Source organism: Geotrypetes seraphini, chromosome 7 (genome assembly GCF_902459505.1).
Source record: "Geotrypetes seraphini chromosome 7, aGeoSer1.1, whole genome shotgun sequence".
NCBI lineage: Eukaryota > Metazoa > Chordata > Amphibia > Gymnophiona > Dermophiidae > Geotrypetes > Geotrypetes seraphini.
In genome coordinates, this window is record NC_047090.1 from 30487028 (window position 1) to 30510870 (window position 23843).

The 23843-nt window shown below is 44.1% G+C and overlaps 1 protein-coding gene across 3 annotated transcripts in view; it reads right to left on the bottom strand.

The window, feature by feature from the left end:
* Positions 1–23843, bottom strand: part of NUDT4 (nudix hydrolase 4) — an 80865-nt gene that overhangs the window by 26501 nt on the left and 30521 nt on the right. For 2 of the 3 annotated variants that reach the window (XM_033951526.1, XM_033951525.1), the window contains exons 2-3: positions 23453–23563; positions 9319–9363 (exon numbers count right to left, since the gene is read on the bottom strand). In XM_033951526.1, the coding sequence (XP_033807417.1) occupies positions 9319–9363; positions 23453–23563 (156 nt within the window). The remainder of the gene's footprint in view (positions 1–9318; positions 9364–23452; positions 23564–23843) is intronic. The other variant, XM_033951527.1, reaches the window with a different exon arrangement.

The window sequence follows — 23843 nt, forward strand, 5'->3', positions numbered from 1 at the left end:
TCCTCCATCACAGCAAGTACGGAGGGAGAAGTGTAATTTTGTTCTTACCAATATGTAACTATGATGTTATATTCCACATTAGAAGTCACTACCGTCACAACCAATGAAAAAAGGACTCCGTTCGTTGTGGACAATACTTTAAAATTCTACTCAGCATGTAGTAGTGGCAGCAAAACAAAAAACAAACAAGAAACACACACACACAATGTTAAGAATTAGGAATGGAATAGAGAATAGAACAGAGTAACACAATGCCTCTGCATTGCTCCATGGTGAGGCCACATTTGAGTATTATGTGCAATTCTGGTCACTGCATCTCAAGATGTAACTGAACTTCAAAAAACTGTAACAAGTGTTATCCAGCGACAGCAGGCAGATATTCTCACATGTAGGCGACATCATCCACGGAGCCCCAATGCGGACAGCTACAAAAGTGCTTTTGCTTTAAAAGCTTTAGTAAGTTCGTGACTGACCGCACATGCGCTAGTGCCTTCCTGCTCAACGTAGGCATGTGGCTGCTCAGTTCAGATAGCCAGCTAAGCAGCTGGTGGGTGGATTGTGAGAATATCTGCCTGCTGTCCCTGGATAACACCTGTTACTGTAAATAACTGTGCTTTATCCCAGGAAAAGCAGGCAGCATATTCTCACATGTAGGTGACTTCCAAGCTAACCAGAATGGGATGGTGGGAGTGTTGTAATACTGTTTGGCCAAAATGGCCATCCTGTCTGGAATAGGATTCCAGACAATAATGAGAAGTGAAGGTATGAACCGAGGACCAAGTGACAGCTTTGCAAATTTCATCAATAGGAGTAGATCTAAGGAAAGCTACTGAAGCTACCATAGCTCTAACTTTATGGGCTGTGACTTGACCTTTCAGTTGCAGCCCAGCCTGAACATAACAAGAACAAGATGCAAGTAGCCAACCAGTTGGAAACTGTCCTTTTGGAAACAGGATGCTCCAACTTGTATGGATCAAAGGAGACAAATAGTTGTGGAGAAGATCTATGTGATTTAGTCCTTTGCAAATACAGTCAAACCTCGGTTTGCAAGTAACATGGTTTGCGAGTGTTTTGCAAGACGAACAAAACATTCTCACAAATCTCGTTTCGCAATCGATTTGCGAGCACCCTCCCCCCAAGAACCGGCATCGCTCCCCCCCCCACTCGCAAACCAGCCCCCTCCCTGCCCGAACAGCACTCAGCCTTACCCCATCTGGCACCGGCATGCAGCCCACAGGACGCGCCGGTGCAAGAAGTTCCTGCCTCTTGCCTGGGCCTTTAGCATCTACGCATGCTCAAGGCCTTCTGGTTCTCGCTCTCTCAGAGATTCTCGCTGGCCTCGGGGGGGGGGGGGTGGCAACGTATCAAGCAAGTTTCCCTTACTTCCTATGGGGAAACTCACTTTGATATACGAGTAATTTGGTTTATGAGCATGCTTCTGGAACGAATTCTGCTCTTAAACCAAGGTTCCACTGTAGTATGCCAATGCTCATTTGCAGTCCAGGGTATGAAGGAGCCGTTTCTCCAGGATTAGAATGAGGCTTGGGAAAGAACACTGTGGGAACAATCGATTGGTTGAGATGAAATTCTGTAACAACTTTTGGTAAGAATTTTGGATGGTTGCGTAGTACCACCTTATCATGATAGAATACTATAAATGGTGGGTCCGCTAACAAAGCTTGTAATTCACTAACTATGTGAGCAGATGTGAAAGCAAAGAAGAAGACTACTTTCCAAGTGAGATATTTAAGATGAGCTGTAGACATTGGCTCAAATGGAGGCTTCATCAGCTTAGCAAGTACCACATTGAGATCCCAAACTACTGGAGATGGTTTGAGGGGTGGTTTGATATTGAAAGTTCTTTCATAAATCTGGAAACCACAGGATGAGCAGAGAGAGGTTTTCCATCCAATGGTTGATGAAAAGCAGCAATTGCACTGAGACGGACTAACAGAGGGGGATTTGAGTTCAGACTGAGATAAATGAAACAAATAATTCAGAACAGAATACAAGGAGGTAGACCGAGGCTCCTGGTGATGAAGATCGCACCAAGCAGAAAACCTAGTCAAATTGTTTCGGACAGACTGAGAAAACTGAAGTACTCAGGTCAACGCACAAGGGATTATTTTAAAAGGGCAGAGTGAGACTATTGTGAAACATCAAGAACAAATAAATCAAATAAAAACTTTGGAGAAAGAGATTGTTAAGGAAAGATCTTACATACAGAAAAAAATTGGAATATCTAGAAAATAAACAAAGAAACAATTTAAGAATATTAAACTTCCCAAAGTCACCATTAATTGCTCCATTAGCAATGATGAGGAAGTACTTAAAAGAAATTCTCTTAATCCCAGAAGAAAATCTACCTCCAATAATTAGGGCTCAGTATTTGTCTTTGAGTGGGGAAAAACAGCTTGTCTCTACTCCAGGAAGAGAGACAGAACAACCAAAAAGTGACTTAAACTTGACAAATTTTTTGGAGGACACTTGAAATAATAACGGAAAAAACTACCCTTATTGTAACTTTTGCCCTAGAGTTTAATACGGATTTAATATTACGAAACATACTTTAGGCACTTGAATGATAAGTTTCTTGGTTCCACTGTACATATCTTTCCTGATCTCTCTAAAGATACACAAAAAAGGAGAAAGAAATTTCTTGGTTCTAGACCTAGAATATTGGTTCTGGGTGCTCAGTTTCTTTTAAAATTTCCTGTGAAATGTTGTATTTCTTTAGAGGGAAAGAATTTTTTATTTTTTGATTCGAAACAGTTAAGTGAATTTATTATAGCCCGAGAAGGGGGTAGAGTCACTATAGATGTCCAATTGTACCAGCCACAGTGTAGCGAACCGGCTGTCTGGGGGTTAACTCTGTCCCTGATTCTGTCTAAATAGGTTAAGTATTTGTTTTTCTTATTTTTACCTTTCTTTGTTCTTGGATCTAATAACAAATGTAGACTAAATAATTAATTTGTTGTTTGATGTTAAAAATCAATCACATTTACTTTATTAGATATTATTTTTCAAATCCTCTTCAAGTTTGTAAACTTGTTATGATGAAAAAAATTTGAATAAATGAATAAAATAATAATAAAAAGAGAGCAGTATAGTCTGTTGTGTCACTATCGTAACCCCTTGAGACGTAGGATTTTTGATGAACCCATCGTCCAGATATCAAAAAACCTGGAATCTGTGATTTCATAAGGCTACTACTGCTACTACTGCCACCAGGCACTTGGTGAAAACTCTGAGAGATGATACAAGGCCAAAAGGTAGACCCTTATATTGGTAATGCTGATTTTCCACATAAAATCTGAGAAATTTGTGAGAGGATGGGTGATTGGGAATGTGAATATAAGCCTCCTTGAGATCCAGAGAGCATAACCAATCATTGTGATCCAGAAGGGGATATAGGGACGCCAGAGACAGCATCCAAAATTTTTCTTTGATGAGAAATTTATTGAGAGCTCTGAGGTCCAATATTAGTTGAAGACCTCCCGTCTTCTTCAGGACAAGGAAATACCGGGAATAAAACCTCATGTTCTGCTGGTCCAAAGGAACCTTCTCAATGGCATTGAGAATGAGCAGGGCTTTGACTTCCTGGAGAAGGGAGGACTGAAGAGGGTTGGAAGGAAACTCTTGGAGGTTGATCTAGAGGAATGCTGAGGAAATGAAGAGAATAACCTTCTTGAATAATAGTGAGAACCCAGATATCAGAGGTGATAAGTTGCCATCGATGATAGTAGTGAAGCAGATGACGTCCAATGAGAAGGAGAGACAGAGATATGACTGAAACTGTGCTCTCCAGGAGATGGTCAAAAAGGCTGATTTGACTTGGGAGCAGCAGGGGTCTGAGACTTCTGAGGATGTTGTTGATGCTGCTTTTCTGCTGTGGACTAGACAGAGGAGCAGACTTTGGAGTATAAGGCCTCTGGTAAGAGGAAGATGGTTTGTACACTTTGGAGGCAAAAGATTTAGCTTTAGGTCTGAGCAATGAGTTAAAAGATTTTTCATGTTCATAAAGTGATGCATGTCGGTAACAAAAATCTCATGCATGAATACAGGATGTCCGGGGCGGTACTTGGAGAGACCTGATCGACAAGTTGATGAAGCCGTCTGCGCAATGTGCGGCAGCAGGGTAAAGGGCGAACAGAATGCTAGGGATGATAAAGAAGGGGATCACGAACATATCGGAGGTTATCATGCCTCTGTACCGGGCCATGGTGTGCCCTCACCTGGAGTACTGCATCCAGCATTGGTCGCCATACATGAGGAAGGACACGGTACTACTCAAAAGGGTCGAGAAAAGAGTGACTAAAATGGTTAAGGGGTTGGAAGAGTTGCCGTACAGCGAAAGATTAGAGAAACTGGGACTCTTCGCCCTCGAACAGAGGAGATTGAGAGGGGACATGATTGAAATATTCAAGGTACTGAAGGGAATAGACTTGGTAGATAAGGACAGGTTGTTCACCCTCTCCAAGGTAGGGAGAACGAGAGGGCACTCTCTAAAATTGAAAGGGGATAGATTATGTACGAACATAAGGAAGTTCTTCTTCACCCAGAGAGTGGTAGAAAGCTGGAACACTCTTCCGGAGTCTGTCATAGGGGAAAACACCCTCCAGGGATTCAAGACAAAGTTAGACAAGTTCCTGCTGAACCAGATGCAGGTAGGGCTAGTCTCAGTTAGGGCTCTGCTCTTTAACCAGAGGGCCGCCGCGTGAGCGGACTGCTGGGCACGATGGACCACTGGTCTGACCCAGCAGTGGCAATTCTTATGTTTTTATGAAAGCTTTTTAGTTGCATTTTCAATTGTGTCCCCAAACAGTTTGTCCCAAAGGTAAGGGATATTTGCTAACCGGTCCTGAAGGTTAGGATCCATATCTGCCACTCTCAGCCATGCAAGCTGTCTCATGGCCACGGATACTGCTGAGACTCTAGACGACAGCTCAAAAGCAACATAGGAGGATTTCACCAGATGCTGCCAGAGCTGTGTGAAAGAGTGAACCATATGTTTAAAATCTGGTAGTCGATGTGAAGGTAGGTATTTGAAGTAAGTTGGCATGGTCTTAATCCAGTATTTTAAATAGGAAGTGAAATAAAAGTTGTAATTGAGGACTATTAGCCAGCATAGCATTCTGGTATAGACATCTCCAAAATCTATCCATTGATCTACCTTCACACCCTGGAGGTACAGTGGCATAGACCTTAGAGGGGGCAGATTTCTTCAGTGTGGATTCTACTACCATATACTAATTCATTCCCTAGTTATCACTAAACTCGACTACTGTAACTCTTTATTAATAAATAGGTGGCTTCAGATAGTCCAAAATACCGCCATTAAACTGATTCACAATGACAAAAAAATACGATCATGTTACCCCCTTTTTTGATTAAATCACACTGGCTTCCAGTTAATCACCGCATTACTTTCAAAATCTTACTTTTAGTATTTAAAACTTTGTCTTCCAATGAACCTCAATTTATTAACAAACTACTTATTCCTTATAATACATCACGCTCCCACTAATCAAAAACTTATAGCAGTTCCTTCATTGAAAGTAATCGGAACTTGTCGACCTGATATGTTCTCAGTGATGGCTCCGCAACTATGGAATACCTTACCTCAATATATAAGAGAAGAAAATGACTTGTCGCTTTAAAGGCAATCAGAAGAGTTTTCTTTTTAAAGACGCTATTAATCTTTAACTATGCTTAAAGTTCATTTTAGTCCTCTTATTTTTCATTCTACCCCCTTCCCTATTGTTCTTTCCATTCATGTCTTCTCTTATATTCTAATAAATACAATTGTAGTTCTGCCCTTCTTACCTTATGTATCTGTTAGTCTGTAAGTCTGTCAGTTAAACCCATTATATTTAATGACTAAATTGGTATATGCTTATACCTTTTTTAAAATTTGTAAATCGCTTAGTAAAGTAAATAAGCGATTCATCAAGACAAAATAAAACTTGATAGACTGATGAGTAAGCTGAGGCTTGTCGAATCCAGGGATAGGAATAATCTTATACTGAGAGTCCAGCTTTCTAGGAGGTGCTGGAACAGAATAAGGGGACTCCCAGTTCCTACTAAGAGTCTCCTTCAGGATGTCATGCAGAGGAAGTTCGAGTAACTCCTTAGGGGGATGCTTTATATCTAAGGCTTCCATATATTTCTTTGATTACTTGGAGTACGCTTCTAACTTTACTTCCAGGTCTTTACCCATCTGCCTAATGAAGCGGGTAAACGAGACTGGCTCAGAAGTTGAAAGTTCCCCGAAGTGAAATGGAGCAAGGAGAATGTTCCGCTTGGGAACCATACGCTTCCATGGAAGGAGATGCCTCATGAATGGATTGAAGATGGAGATCCGAATCTTCAGGAATGGAGGAAGAATGGTACCGATTCGAAGAAGCAGGTGATACAGATCGCTTACACTTGTCTGACCATGCAGGAGAAAAATACCTGTATTTAGTAGAATGTTTGCCAGATTTGGAGGATGGAGGGCGTGGAGACAAATGTCTGGAACGACTAAATCGATGCCCAGAGGAGTGGTGCTTCTTATGCATATGCTCCGAGGAAGTTGAACGATGCCTAGAAAAGTGATGCTTTGGTGAAAGTGAGGAGCAATGCTTAGGTGAAGGAGACTGATGTAGAGAAGCATGGCTCGATGACGACAATCAGTGCCATCGAGACGGTACCAATGAGGCAGCGGTGGTACCTGCATCTCGCATGGAGCCAAAGCTCGCTCCAGTGAGGATGATATTGATGAAGATGCACCTCTTGATGTGGAAGTGAGCCGCATCAAAGGTATCTGTTTGGCCAGTACAATTTGACTTTGTACCTTTATGGCCTGAGACCCCATCTGGGAAGCTGGTGGCTTCTTAGCTGGCTTACCTGACGGAGCAATGGATGGTGACACCGACATGGACACCGATACCTCCGGCGATGTTGATGCCTTAGATGTCGAGGGCTTGGACGGTGTCGAAGGTACCTGTGAAGCATTCATAGTACCAAAGAGTTGTTTCTGCTGAAGTATACGATTCTTAATGGACCGCTTCTGTAACGTAAGCAGCATGAACAAGACTCTACGTGGTGGTCTGGGCCCAGGAACTGGATACATCACTTGTGGGGATCAGTAAGAGAAATAGTGCACTGGCACCTGCCACACTTTTTAAAGCCGGTTAATGGGCGGAACATGGGAAAGAAAACCGCCTTAGCCAAATCAAAACCTGAGGGCTAAGGCAAAGGCCCTGCCGTCAAAAATGGCAAGAAGAAAAAGAAAAGAAAGTTCTTTTTATTCTTACTTTATTAAGAGAAATAGAAAAAATCCCGAAGGGAATAATTAAAAAAACCCCCCCCACAAAGTTTTCATGAGCAGGAAGGCAAAAAAAAACAGAACATTCAAACACAACTTCGTAGCTCCGCGGAAAACTGAAAAGCCGCACGACTATGTCGGGTGGGAAGGCACTCGTGTATGCGCAGTGCTGTCAGTCATGAACTTTTAAAAGTTCTTAAGGCAAAAGTGCTTTTGCAGCTGTCCACACCGGGACTCCATGGATGACATCACCCACATGTGAGAACATGCTGCTGCTTGTCCTGGGATAATAGAATGACTTGGCTTGGAGAAGGAGACGGATATGAGAGATACGACAGAGGTCTATAAATCCTTAAAATCGATTGCTTCTTTATCAAAAAGTAGAAAAACTAGGGGGGACACATCATGAAGTTATTAATATTTAAAATAAATAAAGGAGAAAATATTTTTTCACTTGATATAGTTAAGCTCTGTAACAGATAATGACAGGATGGCTGTTAGCTGCGGGTAACCCGTCAAAACGGTGGGGGAAAAACTGTGTTCACCGTGGCTATGGTGACAAGGCCATTCACCGCCCCGTGGAGCGGTGAATGGCCTTGTCCCCGAAGTTAAGGGAGGGAACACACTCTGTCACCTATTGCGCTCCCTCCCTCCTTACTGATCGCTGCTGCCGCTGCCCAGTCCAAACATCTCCATACTCCCTCCCTGCTCCTTACCTTTGTGGCCAGCAATTTCTAAATTGCCTTTGTATGAGTAAAGGTCATCTCTGACGCAACTGGAAGTTGCATCAAAGACGACCTTTCCGGCAGCCACATGCAACTTCAACACTCTGGCTACTCATAGGAAGGCAATTTAGAAATCGCAGGCCACGCCACGAAAGTAAGGGGCAGGGAGGTTTGTTGGCACAGTTTTGCGCTGCAAGCAGGAAACACTCCTGCCTTTTAAATTGAGGACTTACTGTTTAGTTTTTTTAGTTGAATCGGGGCCTGTTATCCAGGGGGGGTTGGCGGTGTGCATGGCGGAAGTGGCTAAGAGGTGTTCTCGCTGCAAGGGGAGGGGTGAAAGCGCCACGAAGGTAAGGGGCAGGGAGGGAGAAAGAGAGGAAAGGTGGGGATGACAGAGAGGGGAAAAGACGCTGAAGGGAATGGGAAACAGAGAGTGGTGAGAAGATGCTTGCAGGGAAGAAGACAGAGATGTTAGACTATGGGGGAGCGGAGGGAAGAAGATGGGTGCCAGACCAATTATTTTTTTTTTTTTGGGGGAGGGAAGGGAGAGGCACTGTAACAGAGCAAATGGAAGACACAGAGAGAAGAGAGACAGTGGATGGAAGGAATTGAATGAGAAGATGAGGAAAGCAGAAACCAGACAACAAAAGGTAGAAAAAAAAAATTCTATTTATTTATTTTCTTTTGCTTTAGGATAAAGTAGTATATTAGTTGTGTTGATAAAAATTTATAAACAAAACCCTGCCAGCTGAACATCTCTCTCTCTAACTCAGCAGCCAGAACTTTGATTTATAAGTAAGGAATAAGCTAAATATTGCAGTTCTGAGGCTTGTATGGATGCTGCGGGGACGGGGCGGTGAGGGGGACGGGGCAGTGACGGGGACAGATATTTTCCCTGTGTCATTCTCTACTCTGTAATTCTGGAGCAAGTGTTAAAAAGCAGTTAATGTAGCAGAGTTAAAAAAAAAAAGAAAAAAAAGAATGTTTGTGACAAATCCCTGGAGGAAAGTTTATAAAATATTAAGGTAGTCATTGGGAAAGCCACATTTTGAGACTGCCAAATATTTGTGACCTGGACTGGCCACTGGGCTAGATGGACCCTTGATCTGATTCAGTATGGCAACTTATGTTCTTATTTAAAAAGGTTTTAAAAAAATGAATACCTCCCCCCAAATCCAAAGTGCTGCTATTTTACTTCAATATCTAATCACATCTACATCTATAAACTGGTCAGCAACCTTTCAGTAGGCCGTGGCACAAAAATGAAGATTTTATGCAACTCACCTCAAATATCCCCAGCAATCTCCCCAACTTCCCTTTTACACCAGCCTGCAACAACAAAAAAAGAAACCCAATAAAATGTTTAATGTAGTACTACTGCGCTATATTTCTGGCATGAATACTTCTACTAACATACAATAATTTTGAGTGTGCTCTTCAAATTAGTTGTCACATACAGGAAATAATTTATGGTCATATTATGTCAGCAAGTATTTTATTTTGATGGTAATGGTCTGGATATCCTTTATTTTTATGATCCTATTTTGAATAAAATGTACAGCTTCCTATTCTCATATTTTTTAAAATATCTTACTTTCCAAAGCTTGTGCACATTTGCTAATAATGCCAAAATACAAGCTGCCACAGGAAAAACAGCAACAGTCTAGAACACAGTTCTTCAACCGCCGGTCTGCAGACCGGTGCCGGTCCGCGCAGGACCGGCAAGATCGAGGAGCGCAGGGCTGGAGATATAATGGGGAGCCTCAGACTGTGCTTTCTTCCCTCCCAGCGGCTCTCCTTACAAGTGCAGCAATTCAGGAAGGAAGCCTTGGAGCTTTTGCTGAGTCGGGCCGCCTCTGATGATGCAACTTCCGCTTTCCTCAGAGGCGGTGCAACCCAACAAAGGACCCGAAGCTGCCTTACTGAATTGCAGCACTGGCAAGTAAGGAGAGTTGCTGGGAGGGGAGAAAGCTGCTGGGCATAGTGAAAAAAAAAAAGGGACAGCTGTTACTGGACTTGGAGAGTGAGGAGAGATGCTGCTGGGAGGGGAAGAGGGAAAGGAGTCTGGGAAGCTGCTGGGCATGGTGAAAAAGGGATAGCTGCTACTGGACCTAGAGAGGGAGAAGGAGAGATGCTGCTGGGAGGGAAGGAGGGAAAGGAGTCTGGGAAGCTGCTGGGCATGGTGAAAAAGGGATAGCTGCTACTGGACCTAGAGAGGGAGAAGGAGAGATGCTGCTGGGAGGGGAGGAGGGAAAGGAGTCTGGGAAGCTGCTGGGCATGGTGAAAAAGAGATAGCTGATACTGGACCTAGAGAGGGAGAAGGAGAGATGCTGCTGGGAGGGGAGGAGGGAAAGGAGTCTGGGAAGGTGCTGGGCAAGGGGAAAAAAGGGACAGCTGCTACTGGACCTGGAGGGAGGGAGAAGGAGAGATGCTGCTGAGAGGGGAGGAGGGAAAGGAAAGGGAAGAGAGTTACTGCTGGACAGGGGGAGGAGGGAAGGGAGAAAAAAAAGGAAGGAAACAGCTTGCAGGGAAATTAGAGGAGGGGAAGGGGAGAGACAGGAATGAGATGGGAAGGGGGGTCAGCAGAGAAATTGAAAGGGACAAAGATGCAAGATCTGATGTAGGAGAGATAAAAATGAAGAGAGCAGTGAAGCTGGAATGAATCGTGTAAAAAGGAGAGGGGCATAGGCTGGATGGAAAGAGGAGGGGGGCATAGAAAGAAGACAAATACCATATGGAAGGGGGAGAGGTCAGACAGTAGATGGAAGGGGCAGATGCTGGAGTGAAGAGACAGAGAGGACAGATGCTGGAGTGAAGAGACAGAGAGGGCAGACGCTGGAAGGAAGAGAGTGAAAAGAAGATGAAACCAGAGACAACAAAAGGTAGAAACAAATAATTTTATTTTTATTTTGTGATTAGAATATATCAGATTTGAAATATATATCCTGCTAGAGCTGGTGTTAGACATAACTGGGGACTGCAAAGTCCAGGCAGTGGCTTAGGGCTCTCTCTGACCAGAGGGGCAGTTGCCCTAGTTGCACTCCCCTAACCCTATTCCTGCTATGTGTGACTGCGGTATTCTGTTAGCATGATATTTCTGTGTAGCATTCTGTAATAATTTGGCTTATTCAGTTTTCTTGATAGTAGAGGGGATATATGTGAAGGGGAGGGGAGACAGGGGTTTTGTTGATCCTTGCTCTGTATTATTTGTATTTATAAAATGACAATTGTACAGAATATTGTTTCTTTTTATACTTTAATAAAATACATTCAGTATACAATCATAACTGAGGCTTGTGCGGATGGGATCAGATGGTTTGCAAGGACCGAGCTCGCGGAGACGGGGCGGAAACGGGGTTTTTAAATTTCAGTCCTAGTAGTTTGCCGGTCCACAAAATAATTTTTTTTTTCCCGCCGGTCCTTAGGTGTAAAAAGGTTGAAAAACACTGGTCTAGAACTTGATTCTTCCATTAAGGCAGTGGTTCTCAATCCTGTCCTGGGGACCCCCCACCCCAGCCAGTAGGGTTTTCAAGATATCTCTAATGAATATGCATGAGAGAGATTTGCATACCTGTCACTTCCATTATATGCAAATCTCTCTCATGCATATTCATTAGGGATATCTTGAAAACCCGACTGGCTGAGGGGTCCCCAGGACAGGGTTGAGAACCACTGCATTAAGGGATCAGGAAAGTGATTGGAATAGCCATCTCTCCTTTTTGAAAATCACTGTACTAGGAAACTTACCCCTCCTTTACTAATGCGTAGTGCGGGTTTTAGCGGCGGTAACTGCTCTGACGCTCAAAGGAATTGAATTCTATGAGCGTCAGAGCAGTTACCGCGGTTCATAGACAACAACGTGGAAGACAAAGGCGCGCGCCAACTGAGCGCAAGACGGAGGCGCGCGCCGAAGAAAATTACTGTTTTTAGGGGCTCCGACGGGGATTTTTGTTGGGGAGCACCCCCAGTTTACTTAATACAAATCGCGCCGGCGTTGTGAGGGGTTTAAGGGGTTGTAACCCTGCACATTTTACTGTAAACTTAACTTTTTTCCTAAAAACAGGGAAAAAGTGAAGTTTTCAGTAAAATGTGGGGGGTTACATCCCCCCAAGCCCCCCACAACGCCCCCACAACGCGGCGCGATCTGTATTAAGTAAAGTGGGGGGGTTCCCCCCCACGCCCCCCCGTCGGAGCCCTAAAAACAGTAATTTTCTTCAGCGTGCGGCTCCGCGCTGCGCTCAATTGTCTGCTCGCGCCTTTGTCCCGGCGCGCTTTTGACCCGACACCGTTACCGCTGCTGCCAGCGGTAAAACCTGCGCTACATGTTAGTAAAGGAGGGGGTTATGAGAAAAGTAGTTTGATGTCCATTACAAAGAACAAAAAGCCAACATTCTCCATGAACAGCTGCATTTAACTCATCAAATGTGGGTGTTATAATCCAAGGAGCCTGGAGAGATTTAGCTTAGTCTTTGTGGCCGTTGACTGCAGCTCTGCAGTCACAGATGTATACAACCCCCCGAGGCTTATCTTCCATCCAACCTGCTGCTCCCAGTTCTCCTACAGAATCTCAGTTGATGCTGCCATTATTCCCTGCCTTCCATGGAGCCCAAGAGGGCCTAAATATAGCATGGAATTATTGGGAGGCAGGGACTGATGAGGATTTTTTTTTTTTTTTGAGGTGGGGGTGCCAATCTCGATTTTGTAATCCCATTGGAGTAATGATCTATAGTTTGAGAAGCCCTGGTTTACAAAAGATTCTAGAAATTGTTCCAACTCTACACATTTAAGCAATTTCCTGCTCTGTATCATATGGTAACACAGTAAATGAAGTTAAGACCAGCATGGTCCATCTAGACCACTCAGAAAACGAAGACAGAGTTCCTTACTAATATGGGACCGAAGCTTCTTCCTCTCATCCAGCCTGGGCATTCAGCAGACTCCAGCTTGGTCGAGCTGCTTCCCCTGCATCAGTCTGAGCTTACACACTCTTTGCAAGGTGCAGAGTCTCTGCGAGTGTCTGGTCTGGCATCCAAGCACGTAAAGCAAAGTGCAGAATCTTTGCAAGTGCCTGAGCAGGAATCCTCACACTCTATGCAAGGAGCAGAGTCTTTGGGAGTGTATCGAGGTTCCTCCACCAAGCCTCTGGAGCTTCGCTCTACAGCTTCCAGTCCTATCCATTCTTTGATAGCATCAGCTGCTTCTGTCTCCGAGGCAAAGTCTCCTCGATCTTCGAGATCTGCTTCCAGGCACAGTTCTCACAGACGATCGAGGCCTTCATTGAAGCATCCTAAAGAACGACCTTCTTCAACTAAGCCTCGGTCTACCCCTACTTCGACTAGACCACCGACTCCTCGTTCGAGGTCTCCAGTGCCGAACCTCGAAGATGAAGCGATTTCGATTGCTTCGTCCAAGTCTACGTATTCTTTTGATGCCTTTTTTCCTGCCGAAGCTTCATCTTCGACCCAGGCTGCCTCGACATTTTCGAGTCCTTCTCGAGGCAAAGCACTGGCAGATCAGCTATCTTTCTCATCTTTTCTTCGTCAGATGGCTGTGGACTTGGATCTTCAGTTAGATACTGGCTCCAAATACTCTAAAGAGTACCTCGAAGTCATGCATCTTCCTCAACTTCCGGCAGAGTCATTTAAGCTTCCTCTTCATAAGCTTTTGAATCAGACTTTTGGTCGATGCCTGGAGATACCTTATACCATAGCAGCCATTCCAGGAAAAATGGACTCTAGGTATAAAACTGTGCATCACAAGGGGTTTGACAACTCACAGTTATCTCATCAATCCCTGCTTGTCGAGTACTCCTTGAAGAGGTCCCATCCTTCCAAGGTTTATGCCACCGTTCCTCCTGGATGGGAAGGGAAAACTATGGACAAATTCGGACGTCGCATCTATCAAAATGCCATGATGTCCTCTAAAGTCCTCAATTATAATTTTCATTTTATTACTTATTGTGTGTTCTTCATTTCTCTATTACCAAAGTTCTTGACTTATTTGGATACTCAAAAGCACTTTGAATTTCAAGAAGTCCTTGCTTCTTTATCTCAACTCCGATTACATCTCCTCCAGTCATCCTATGATGCTTTCGAGTTGTCTGCCCGGGCAGCTGCTTGCTCTGTAGCTATGCGTCGCTTTGCCTGGCTTTGTACCATTGACATAAGAACATAAGAATTGCCGCTGCTGGGTCAGACCAGTGGTCCATCGTGCCCAGCAGTCCGCTCACGCAGCGGCCCTTAGGTCAAAGACCAGTGCCCTAAGACTAGCCTTACCGGCGTACATTCTGGTTCAGCAGGAACTTGTCTAACTTTGTCTTGAATCCCTGGAGTGTGTTTATCCCTATAACAGCCTCCGGAAGAGCGTTCTAGTTTTCTACCACTCTCTGGGTGAAGAACTTCCTTACGTTTGTATAGAATCTATCCCCTTTTAATTTTAGAGAGTGCCCTTTCGTTCTTTCTACCTTGGAGAGGGTGAATAACCTGTCTTTATCTACTAAGTCTATTCCCTTCATTATCTTGAATGTTCTGAACATGTCCCCTCTCAGTCTCCTCTTTTCAAGGGAAAAGAGGCCCAGTATCTCTAATCTCTCACTGTACGGAAACTCCTCCAGCCCCTTAACCATTTTAGTTGCTCTTCTCTGGATCCTTTCGAGTAGTACTGCGTCCATCTTCATGTATGGCGACCAGTGCTGGATGCAGTATTCCAGGTGAGGGTGAACCATGGCCCGGTACAGCAGCATGATAACCTTCTCCGATCTGTTCGTGCTTCATTGACATGGACCTTAATCTTCAGGATCACTTAGCTAATATTCGTTGTGAGGGCAATGACCTCTTTGATGAATCTATCGAAGCAGCCACCAAGAAATTGTCTGACCATGAAAAATCCTTTGCTTCTATTGTCAGACCTAAGCCAAAACCAGCTCCTGCCAAACCTGCATGCCATGCTCCTATCTATCGACGGCATTTTGCTCCGAGGACGACTCCTTACAATTGCCCTCCTCTTAAAAAGCAGCAGCCTCCGAAGCAACAAAAACCTCAACCTTGTGCTGCACCTAAGGCTACTCAGCCTTTTTGACTGTTTAAAGCAGAGCATAACCTCCACCGTTCTGACTGTCTTCTTTTCCCCCTATAGAAGGTCGTCTCCATCATTTTTATCACTGATGGATGACTCTTACATACGACTTCTGGGTACTCACCATCATCAGGGCAGGATACTCTCTTCATTTCACTCAAGTTCCACCAGAGCTTCCTCCAAGAGAGTATCCTTCCAATCCTTCCCAGACCGCCCTTCTTCAGGAAGCTCAAGCTCTGCTTCGTCTCCATGCCATCGAACCAGTTCCCTTGGACCAGCAGAACAGGGGGTTTTACTCCCGTTACTTCCTTGTTCCGAAGAAGACGGGCGATCTGCGGCCCATTCTGGATCTCAGGGCTCTCAACAAATTTCTAGTCAGAGAAAAGTTTCGAATGTTGTCCCTGGCTTCCCTTTATCCCCTTCTTGAGCAGAACGACTGGTTATGCTCTCTGGATCTCAAGGAGGCCTACACTCCTATCCCCATATCCCGTCAATATCTCAGATTTCGGGTGGGGAATTTGCATTATCAATACAAAGTACTACCTTTAGGCCTGGCCTCGTTTCCCAGAGTGTTCAACAAGTGCCTGGTAGTGGTAGCAGCAGCTCTAAGGAATCATGGTCTTCAGGTTTTTCCCTACCTCGACGACTGGTTCATCAAAGATTCCACATCTCAAGGGGTTATTGTAGCGACCCAACGGACTACCTGGTTCTTACAAAGTTTGGGATTCTAAATCAACTTTCCCAAATCTCAACTTCAGCCCTCACAGAATCTACAATTCATTGGAGCTGTTCTGGACACTGTCAAACTCAGAACATTCCTCCCACAACAATGACTGGAAGCTCTTCTTCAACTCTTGTCATACAATGTCTTCCCGCTCTACCATCTCATCTAGACACATGGTACTCCTAGGTCACATGGCCTCCACAGTACACGTGACTCCTTTTGCCAGACTTCACCTCAGAATTCCTCAGTGAACCCTGGCATCTCAATGGACGCAGGTTTGCGATCCACTTTCTCGACACATAACAGTCACTCCTTCATTGAAGCAGTCTCTCCATTGGTGGATGCTCTCTTCTAATCTTTCCAGAGGCTTGCTTTTCCAAACGCCTCCCCATCAGAAGGTCCTCATGACAGACTCTTCGACCTACCCTTGAAGCGCTCATCTCGATGGTCTCCGTACTCAAGGCCTCTGAACCAGTACGGATCGTCAGTGTCATATCAATCTGTTGGAACTCGGAACAATCCTCAAAGCTCTCCACGCTTTTCAACATCCAAGATCATTGGAACAAGAGGCAGCACAGGAGGGCCAGTAGGAAAAAAAAAAAAAAAAAAAAAGCCAACACACACCAGTATAGCAACCAGAAAGCACAGTTACTTACCGTAACAGGTGTTATCCAGGAACAGCAGGCAGTTATTCTCACATATGGGTGACGTCATCGACAGAGCCCACACATGCAGACTTACTTGAAGAAACTAGAAGTTTCAAGTTGACCGTACCGCGCATGCAAGAGTGCCTTCCCGCCCAGCGCAGGGCGCGTCTCCTCAGTTCAGATAGCTAGCAGAGAAGCCAACCAGGGGAGGTGGGTGGGTTGTGAGAATAGCTGCCTGCTGTCCCTGGATAACACCTATTACGGTAAGTAACTGTGCTTTATCCCAGGACAAGCAGGCAGCCTATTCTCACATATGGGTGACCTCCAAGCTAACCAGAATGGGATGGTGGGAGTGTTGGCAATTTAGGAGAATAAATTTTGTAATACTTATTGGCCAAACTGGCCATCCCGTCTGGAGAAAGTATGAACGGAGGACCAAGTAGCAGCCTTACAAATTTCCTCAATAGGTGTAGATCTGAGGAAAGCTACTGAAGCTGCCATTGCTCTGACTTTATGGGCTGTGGCTCTACTTTGTAGGGGTAATCCAGCCTGGGCATAGTGGAATGAGATACAAGCAGCCATCCAGTTGGAGATGGTACACTTAGAAATTGGATGTCCCAACTTATTTGGATCGAAGGAGACAAAAAGTTGAGGAGCAGTTCTGTGTGGTTTGGTGCGTTCCAAATAGAAGGCCAAAGCACATTTACAGTCCAGACTATGAAGAGCAACTTCTCCGGGATGAGAATGAGGCTTTAGAAAAAACACTGGAAGGACAATGGATTGGTTGAGATGAAATTCCGAGACCACTTTAGGGAGGAATTTATGATGAGTACGAAGAACCACCTTGTCATGATGAAACACCGTGAAAGGTGGATCAGCAACTAACACTTGCAGCTCACTGACTTGACGAGCAGAAGTGAGGGCTATGAGAAACACCACTTTCCAAGTGAGATACTTCAGATGAGCCTTATCAATTGGTTCAAATGGAGGCTTCATCAGTTGAGCAAGGACAACATTGAGGTCCCAAACCACAGGAGGTGGTTTGAGAGGAGGTTTGACATTGAAAAGTCCTTTCTTGAATCTTGAAACCACCGGATGAGCAGAGAGGGGTTTCCCTTCAATAGGCTGATGGAAAGCTGCAATTGCACTGAGATGGATACATGTAGACTTGAGGCCAGAATTGGATAAGGGCAAAAGATAGTCCAAAACAGAAGATAAGGAGGAATGCTGAGGCTCCTTATGATGAGAAAAACACCACGTAGAAAATCTAGTCCATTTTTGGTGATAGCATTGTCTAGTGGTAAGCTTCCTAGAAGCTTCTAAAACATCTCGTACAGATTGAGAAAACTGAAGAGGGGTTATGTTGAGAGATACCAAGCTGTCAGGTGTAGAGACTGCAGGTTGGGATGAAGCAGAGATCCTTGACTCTGTATAAGCAGAGAAGGAAAAACTGGTAGAAGGTATGGCCCCCTGCTGCTAAGTTGAAGTAGAAGGGAGTACCAAGGTTGTCTCGGCCATCGAGGAGCAATTAGAATCATGGTGGCATGATCGTTCTTCAACTTGACCAGAGTCTTAAGAATGAGAGGAAATGGAGGGAATGCATATAGGAAGAGATTCATCCATTCCAGAAGAAAAGCATCTGCCTCGAGGCGATGAGGAGAGTATATCCTGGAGCAGGACTGAGGCAGCTTGTAGTTGTGGGGAGCTGCAAAGAGGTCTATCTGAGGCATTCCCCACTGTGAAAAAATGTGATGAAGAGGCGAGGAATGGAGTGTCCATTCGTGAGGTTGCAGAAGACAACTCAAGTTGTCCGCCAAGCAATTCTTCGCCCCTTGAATGTAGACAGCTTTGAGGAAGGTGTTGTGGCAGATTGCCCAGTCCCAAACCTTCAGAGCTTCTTGACAAAGGGAGGCAGATCCCGTCCCTCCCTGTTTGTTGACATAATACATGGCGACTTGGTTGTCCGTCCGAATGAGGACTACTTGGTCGTGAATGATCTTGGCAGGAACAGTGGCCATTTTGCCTAGCTTCTGTTGCCTGAGTGTATCAACTGTAAAACTCTTTAGAGTCTAGAGACTGCCCACATAATGCCTATGCCTTCCTGCCCTATGTCAGCTCATGGGACCATCTTTCCCAGTTTTGTGTGGAGGTCTTCCAAGTGTGTCAAACTGTTTAACTTTTTCTGCCTTCTTGTTATTTTTGTGTTTTTTTTCCAGGGCTGTGGAGTTGGTAGATAAATCCTTTGATTTCAACTCCTCAGTTTCTGGTACCCACGACTCCAACTCCAGTACCCAAAATTGTCTGCGACTCCTCAACTCCAACTATACAGCCCTGGTTTTTCCTCCTCATAAGGTTTCTTTGTTGTTTTACCCTCAGTCCCAATACCTTTATTTTACCACTTTTTAATTTTAATTTTTTTTTTTTTTTTGGGGGGGGGCTTTTGGACATCTCACAGCTTGTTATCAGGTTGGGAGTATCTACACTTTTTGGCATATTGCCTACTCAACTTCCCTGGACCTTGAGTCCTTTGACCTCGCATTGGCGGTTTTTCCCCTGATGTCCAAGCCAGTGGTTTCATATGATTTACTCATTGTAATAGGACCATTTCGGCAACTGACACCCCCCCCAAAAAAAAATAAATAAATAACTGTGTTCCGTGTCTTGAGCCTTCCCATCGTTCTGAGTCTTGCACCCATTTATCTACTCTGCAAAAGAGGTCACTTAAGGCTAGACAGGTTCAGTATGGAAAACTTTTTGGTTCCACATCGAGCCTATTGAGGATGTCTGCTGACTCCTACGCCAGTGGCCAAAGACCAACTTCAGCATTGATAACAGTGCAAACATTGACACCTCACTCCACTTCTGTATCATCAGTTCTGCCTCCCATCAGGAGAAGTGACTAAAACGGCTAAGAAGCACAAATGCTCTTCCACATCAAAATATGCATCAACATCATCTCAGTCTTTTTCCAGATGCGATGCTCACTTTGGTCAAGCAGTTTTACAAAATTTATTCCCTTAATTGGCCAACTTTCTCTCCATCCCATTCTAGTAAGCTAGGAAGTTCCATATGTGAGAATATGCTGCCTGCTTGTCTTAGGATAAAGCACAGTTACTTACTGTAACAGGTGTTATCTGGGGACAGCAGGCAGATATTCTCAGATCCCACAAAGGGAACCTGAGTAAACACAAGTTTGTTCCTTAAGATAACAATAATGTAAAAAGTTATCCAACATCTGTATCACCTATATGAAAAAGTAATTGCCCTGTAAGTGTAATAACTAGTTATACAACCTTTAATAATAGCAGTAATTGCATCTAAATATTTCCTATAATTTGATATGTTTTCTACATCGTGTTGAAGAAACTTAGTCCATAATGTGCAGAAATACTGTTAATTCAGTCATATTGATAAGTTTTTGTGTGTGAACTGCTTGTTTAGTTTCTGCCACAGCATATCTGTTGGGTTAAGTCAGGACTTTGATTAGGCCAATCCAGATCTCTTTAATGTAGTTTCTTCTCCATCATTAAGATGTGACTTGCTTTTGTGTGTTGGATCATTGTCTTGCTTCATAACCCAATTACACTTCCTTGCACAGGCAGGTCATCAGACTTTCAAAGTTTTTTGGCCTGCTTCAGAATTATGGTTCTTCAAGAATGACAAGTTTTTCCAGGTCCTGAGCATCCCCATTGTCAGCCGTGTTGACTGTTGGTGTGGTTATTGTGGAATGCTGTATTTGTTTTATGCCAGACATAATTGGGCCTGTGTTGTCCAGAGTTCTACTTTTGGCTTGTCTATCCATAGAACATTATCCCAAAAGAATGTTAGGACTAGAAGGCTGGCACCTAGTTGGTTGGTAAAAAGTAAAGAAGTTCAGATTGATACACAGAAACAATTCCAACCACCTCAATCGCAAGAACAATTTAAAGAATAAAAAAAAAAAGGCAGAGTGGGTAGACCACCTGGCATCACAAGGTAACCTGTTTTGAAGGCTCGAGGCTGAAGCGTAGCAAAGCGCAGGCACGACTTCGGGTGATGTTTCGGCCCAAAGCACTTGAGGCAGCGACAGTGTGGGTCCATAAGAGAAATCGCACGCTGACACTTGCTACACTTCTTGAAGCCCGTGACAGGCTGGGACATAGAAGGAAAAATAGCCGCCGCAAGATCGAAGCCCTTGGGCTGCGGCCGAGCGGCCTGTCCCGGCAAATGGATGGAAGATGAAAAAAAAACATTTTTTTTTTAAACTAGAAATGAAAGAAATAAAATAAGAACAGCGATTCATGAGGAAAAAAATACAAACCGCGATTCAGTGAAGGCACAAAGTAACTAAGTTAAACAAAGAGAGTCAAAGACGGACTTCTTGGCTCTGTGGAAAACTGAGAACTGAGGAGATGCGCCCTGCGCTAGGCGGGAAGGCACTCAAGCATGCGCGGTGCGGTCGACTTGAAACTTCTAGTTTCTTCAAGCAAGTCTGCTTGTGAGGCGTCCACATCCGGGCTCCATCGATGACATCACCCATATTCGAGAATAGGCTGCCTGCTTGTCCTGGGATAATAAAATTTATTAGCACAATGACTCAACACGGTTACATTTTGGCACAGTGCTCTTCTGGCTATATAGGACTTGCTGACTGAGAATCTTCTAATATCAAGTGTATGACAGGACAGAGGGGCAGGTGCAACCCTGGCCAACTTTCTGGGTAGTCTGGATGGATAATGCTGGTTTTACTAGGTTACGTTTTTGAACGGTGGGGAGTGTGTGATGCAGTGGTTAGAGCCACAGCCTCAGCACCCTGAGGTTGTAGGTTCAAATCCCACACTGCTCCTTGTGACCCTGGACAAGTGACTTAATCTCCCATTGCTCCAGGTACATTAGATAGTGTGAGCATGCCAGGACAGACAGGGAAAAATGCTTGAGTACCTGAACGTAAACCACTTAAGACTATAAGTGGTATATAAATGCTTAGATAAATAAATAAAAATAAATAAACACACACAACTTTCATAGTATTTTAATTTAAAAATGCTATTAAAAGTATATTCTTTTTTGTTCTATATTAACTTTTATTTTTAGTGCTCAGTTTCAAATCTATATATGGGCTCCATTTTTAACACCTTGACACAAGAGCAAGCATATGGTTGCTTTTTTTAATATGCTTGATCTCCTTTTTGAGCATGTGTAGTCACACATGCCTCTCCTTCCTGAACACAGCATGGTTCACCTCAGTGGAAAAATTAAGTCAGCATATAGAGGAGGGATAGTCAGGCTCTGTTTTGTGCAACACACATTGCATATAGTACACCATCCTCTTTTAGTTCTTGCCTAGCTTTTCTTTACGAGACTCTGTCCACATTCTCTTTCACAGAAAAGTTGGTGTGAAAATATGGGTGTTTCTTGGGCTTGGGGGGGAAAAAAAAAAAAGAAACCCATTGCTGTAGAATTCCCATGGGAAACATACTGTTACATCCCTAAGTAGAGTTACCATATTTGTGAGGACAAAAAAAAGGGGGGGGCACATGGTCTCACCTCCACCATGCCCATGCTCTGCTCCCACCACCCCATACCGCGCCCCCATCAAATCCTCAACACACAGTACAGACACCTTGCCCTGCCTCCCTTCAGCTAACAGCTGTGCTGTTCACTCTCTCCCCACTCTCTTTACCAGAAGAGGGAAGAAAAAAAAAAAAAAAAAAGAGTGAATGGCTACAAATTGGACTGCTTCTTCCCCCAGTGCCTACCTAGAACTGTCTGCTCTTGGGAACCACAGGAGGCTATAGATAACCCTGTGGTTCATGATCAATTGACTCTAGGTTGTTAGGCAGACACAGGAAGAAGCAGCAGCCTAATATGCATCTGTTAACTCTCTTCTCCTCTTGTAGTGTGATTTCAGCAGAGGAGAGGGAGAGAATGTGAACAGTGCAGTTTCCGTGTGCAACAGTAGGTTGGACTCAGTCTGGGGACATACCAACACCGTCTTCGGCCACAGGGGTGAGCAGGCACATCTCTGGCTCGGAGTCTCTTCTAGCTCAGCATCTGTTCCCTTTCTCTCCTTCCCATCCTCATAGCATTTCATCTCCCTGTCCTTTTTCTCATCCACATGATCCAGCATTCTTCATCTCTTCCCTCACTCCCTTCTGCTTCTGGATCCATCTTCCTTTTTCTCCCCTCTCCATATGATTTCCCATGTATTTTTCCCTTCCTCTCCTCCATTCCTATGTCTAACATATCTCGCTCTCCCTCCCTTGTGCCTTGGTTCCAGCATCTGTTTCCACTCCCTCCATGCACCCTCTCCCCCTTCCTCACCTCCACCATCTTTTCCAATATTTCTCCCTCTCCCCATGCACTTTCTCCCTCCCTATGTCCAAAATTTTCTCCCTCCTTCGTCCCATGTCCAGCATCTCTACAATTCTCCTCTTGCTCTTCAACAGCTCAGCAGCGATTCTCACATGCTGCCACCAACCCAGAAGCCCCTCCCCCCCCGGCAAATACCTGTTTTTCCGCAGCAGAGAGGAGGCTTCCAGGTTAACTGCAAGCAACATGTCAGAATCGCTGCCGTTGGCCCACTGAAGAGAGTACCACAAGAGTCCAGGCTGTTTTCTTCACAACTAGCGGAAAATCACCAAAACCGCCTGGATGCCTGATAGTTGCTGAAAAGCAGGACATGTCTGGGAAAACCTGGACATATGGTAACCCTATCCCCTAAGACATCCAAAATGTAACTACATAATAAATAGTTTATAATCGACTTAAAAAACTGGATCTAAAGAGAATGGAAAATTTGGTAAAAGAACTTATTTTACTTAGGACTATGAAGTTATGCAAAATGGTATTATGGAATAAAATACTTACAGGTTTTAGTGTTCTGCATTCTAAGAGTAAAGCCCAGAAATTCTCTCCCCACCCTCTCTCACCATCATTGAAACAACAGCTGTTCATGTTATTATGTAGAATAGTCATAGTTTTTAACACACACCTCCTCATACACCTCTCTCATTGCAGCACCTCCTGGTTCCTCCTCTGGTTCCAGTCCTCCCCCTGGTACAATCCACTGATCTGGATACCGACTGCTACTCACTAATAGGACCTGCAAGAAAAAAAACCAAACACCCCAAACCAACACAAATTACTTAATGAGGTACATGAACTAGTGAGTTAAGATAACAATAACCCTCAAATATAAAAAAAATTAAAAATAAAAGGTAGGATTTTTCTTACTTAATTAATTTGAATTATATATGTTCTGCTCTTAATAGTGGATCCAATAATATTGAGGACTAGTGTGAGATCAGCTAGATTAGTATTTCCTTGTAGTAAATATTAATTTTGGAATTTTAGTTTAATATGTTGTTTGATCTCACTTTACT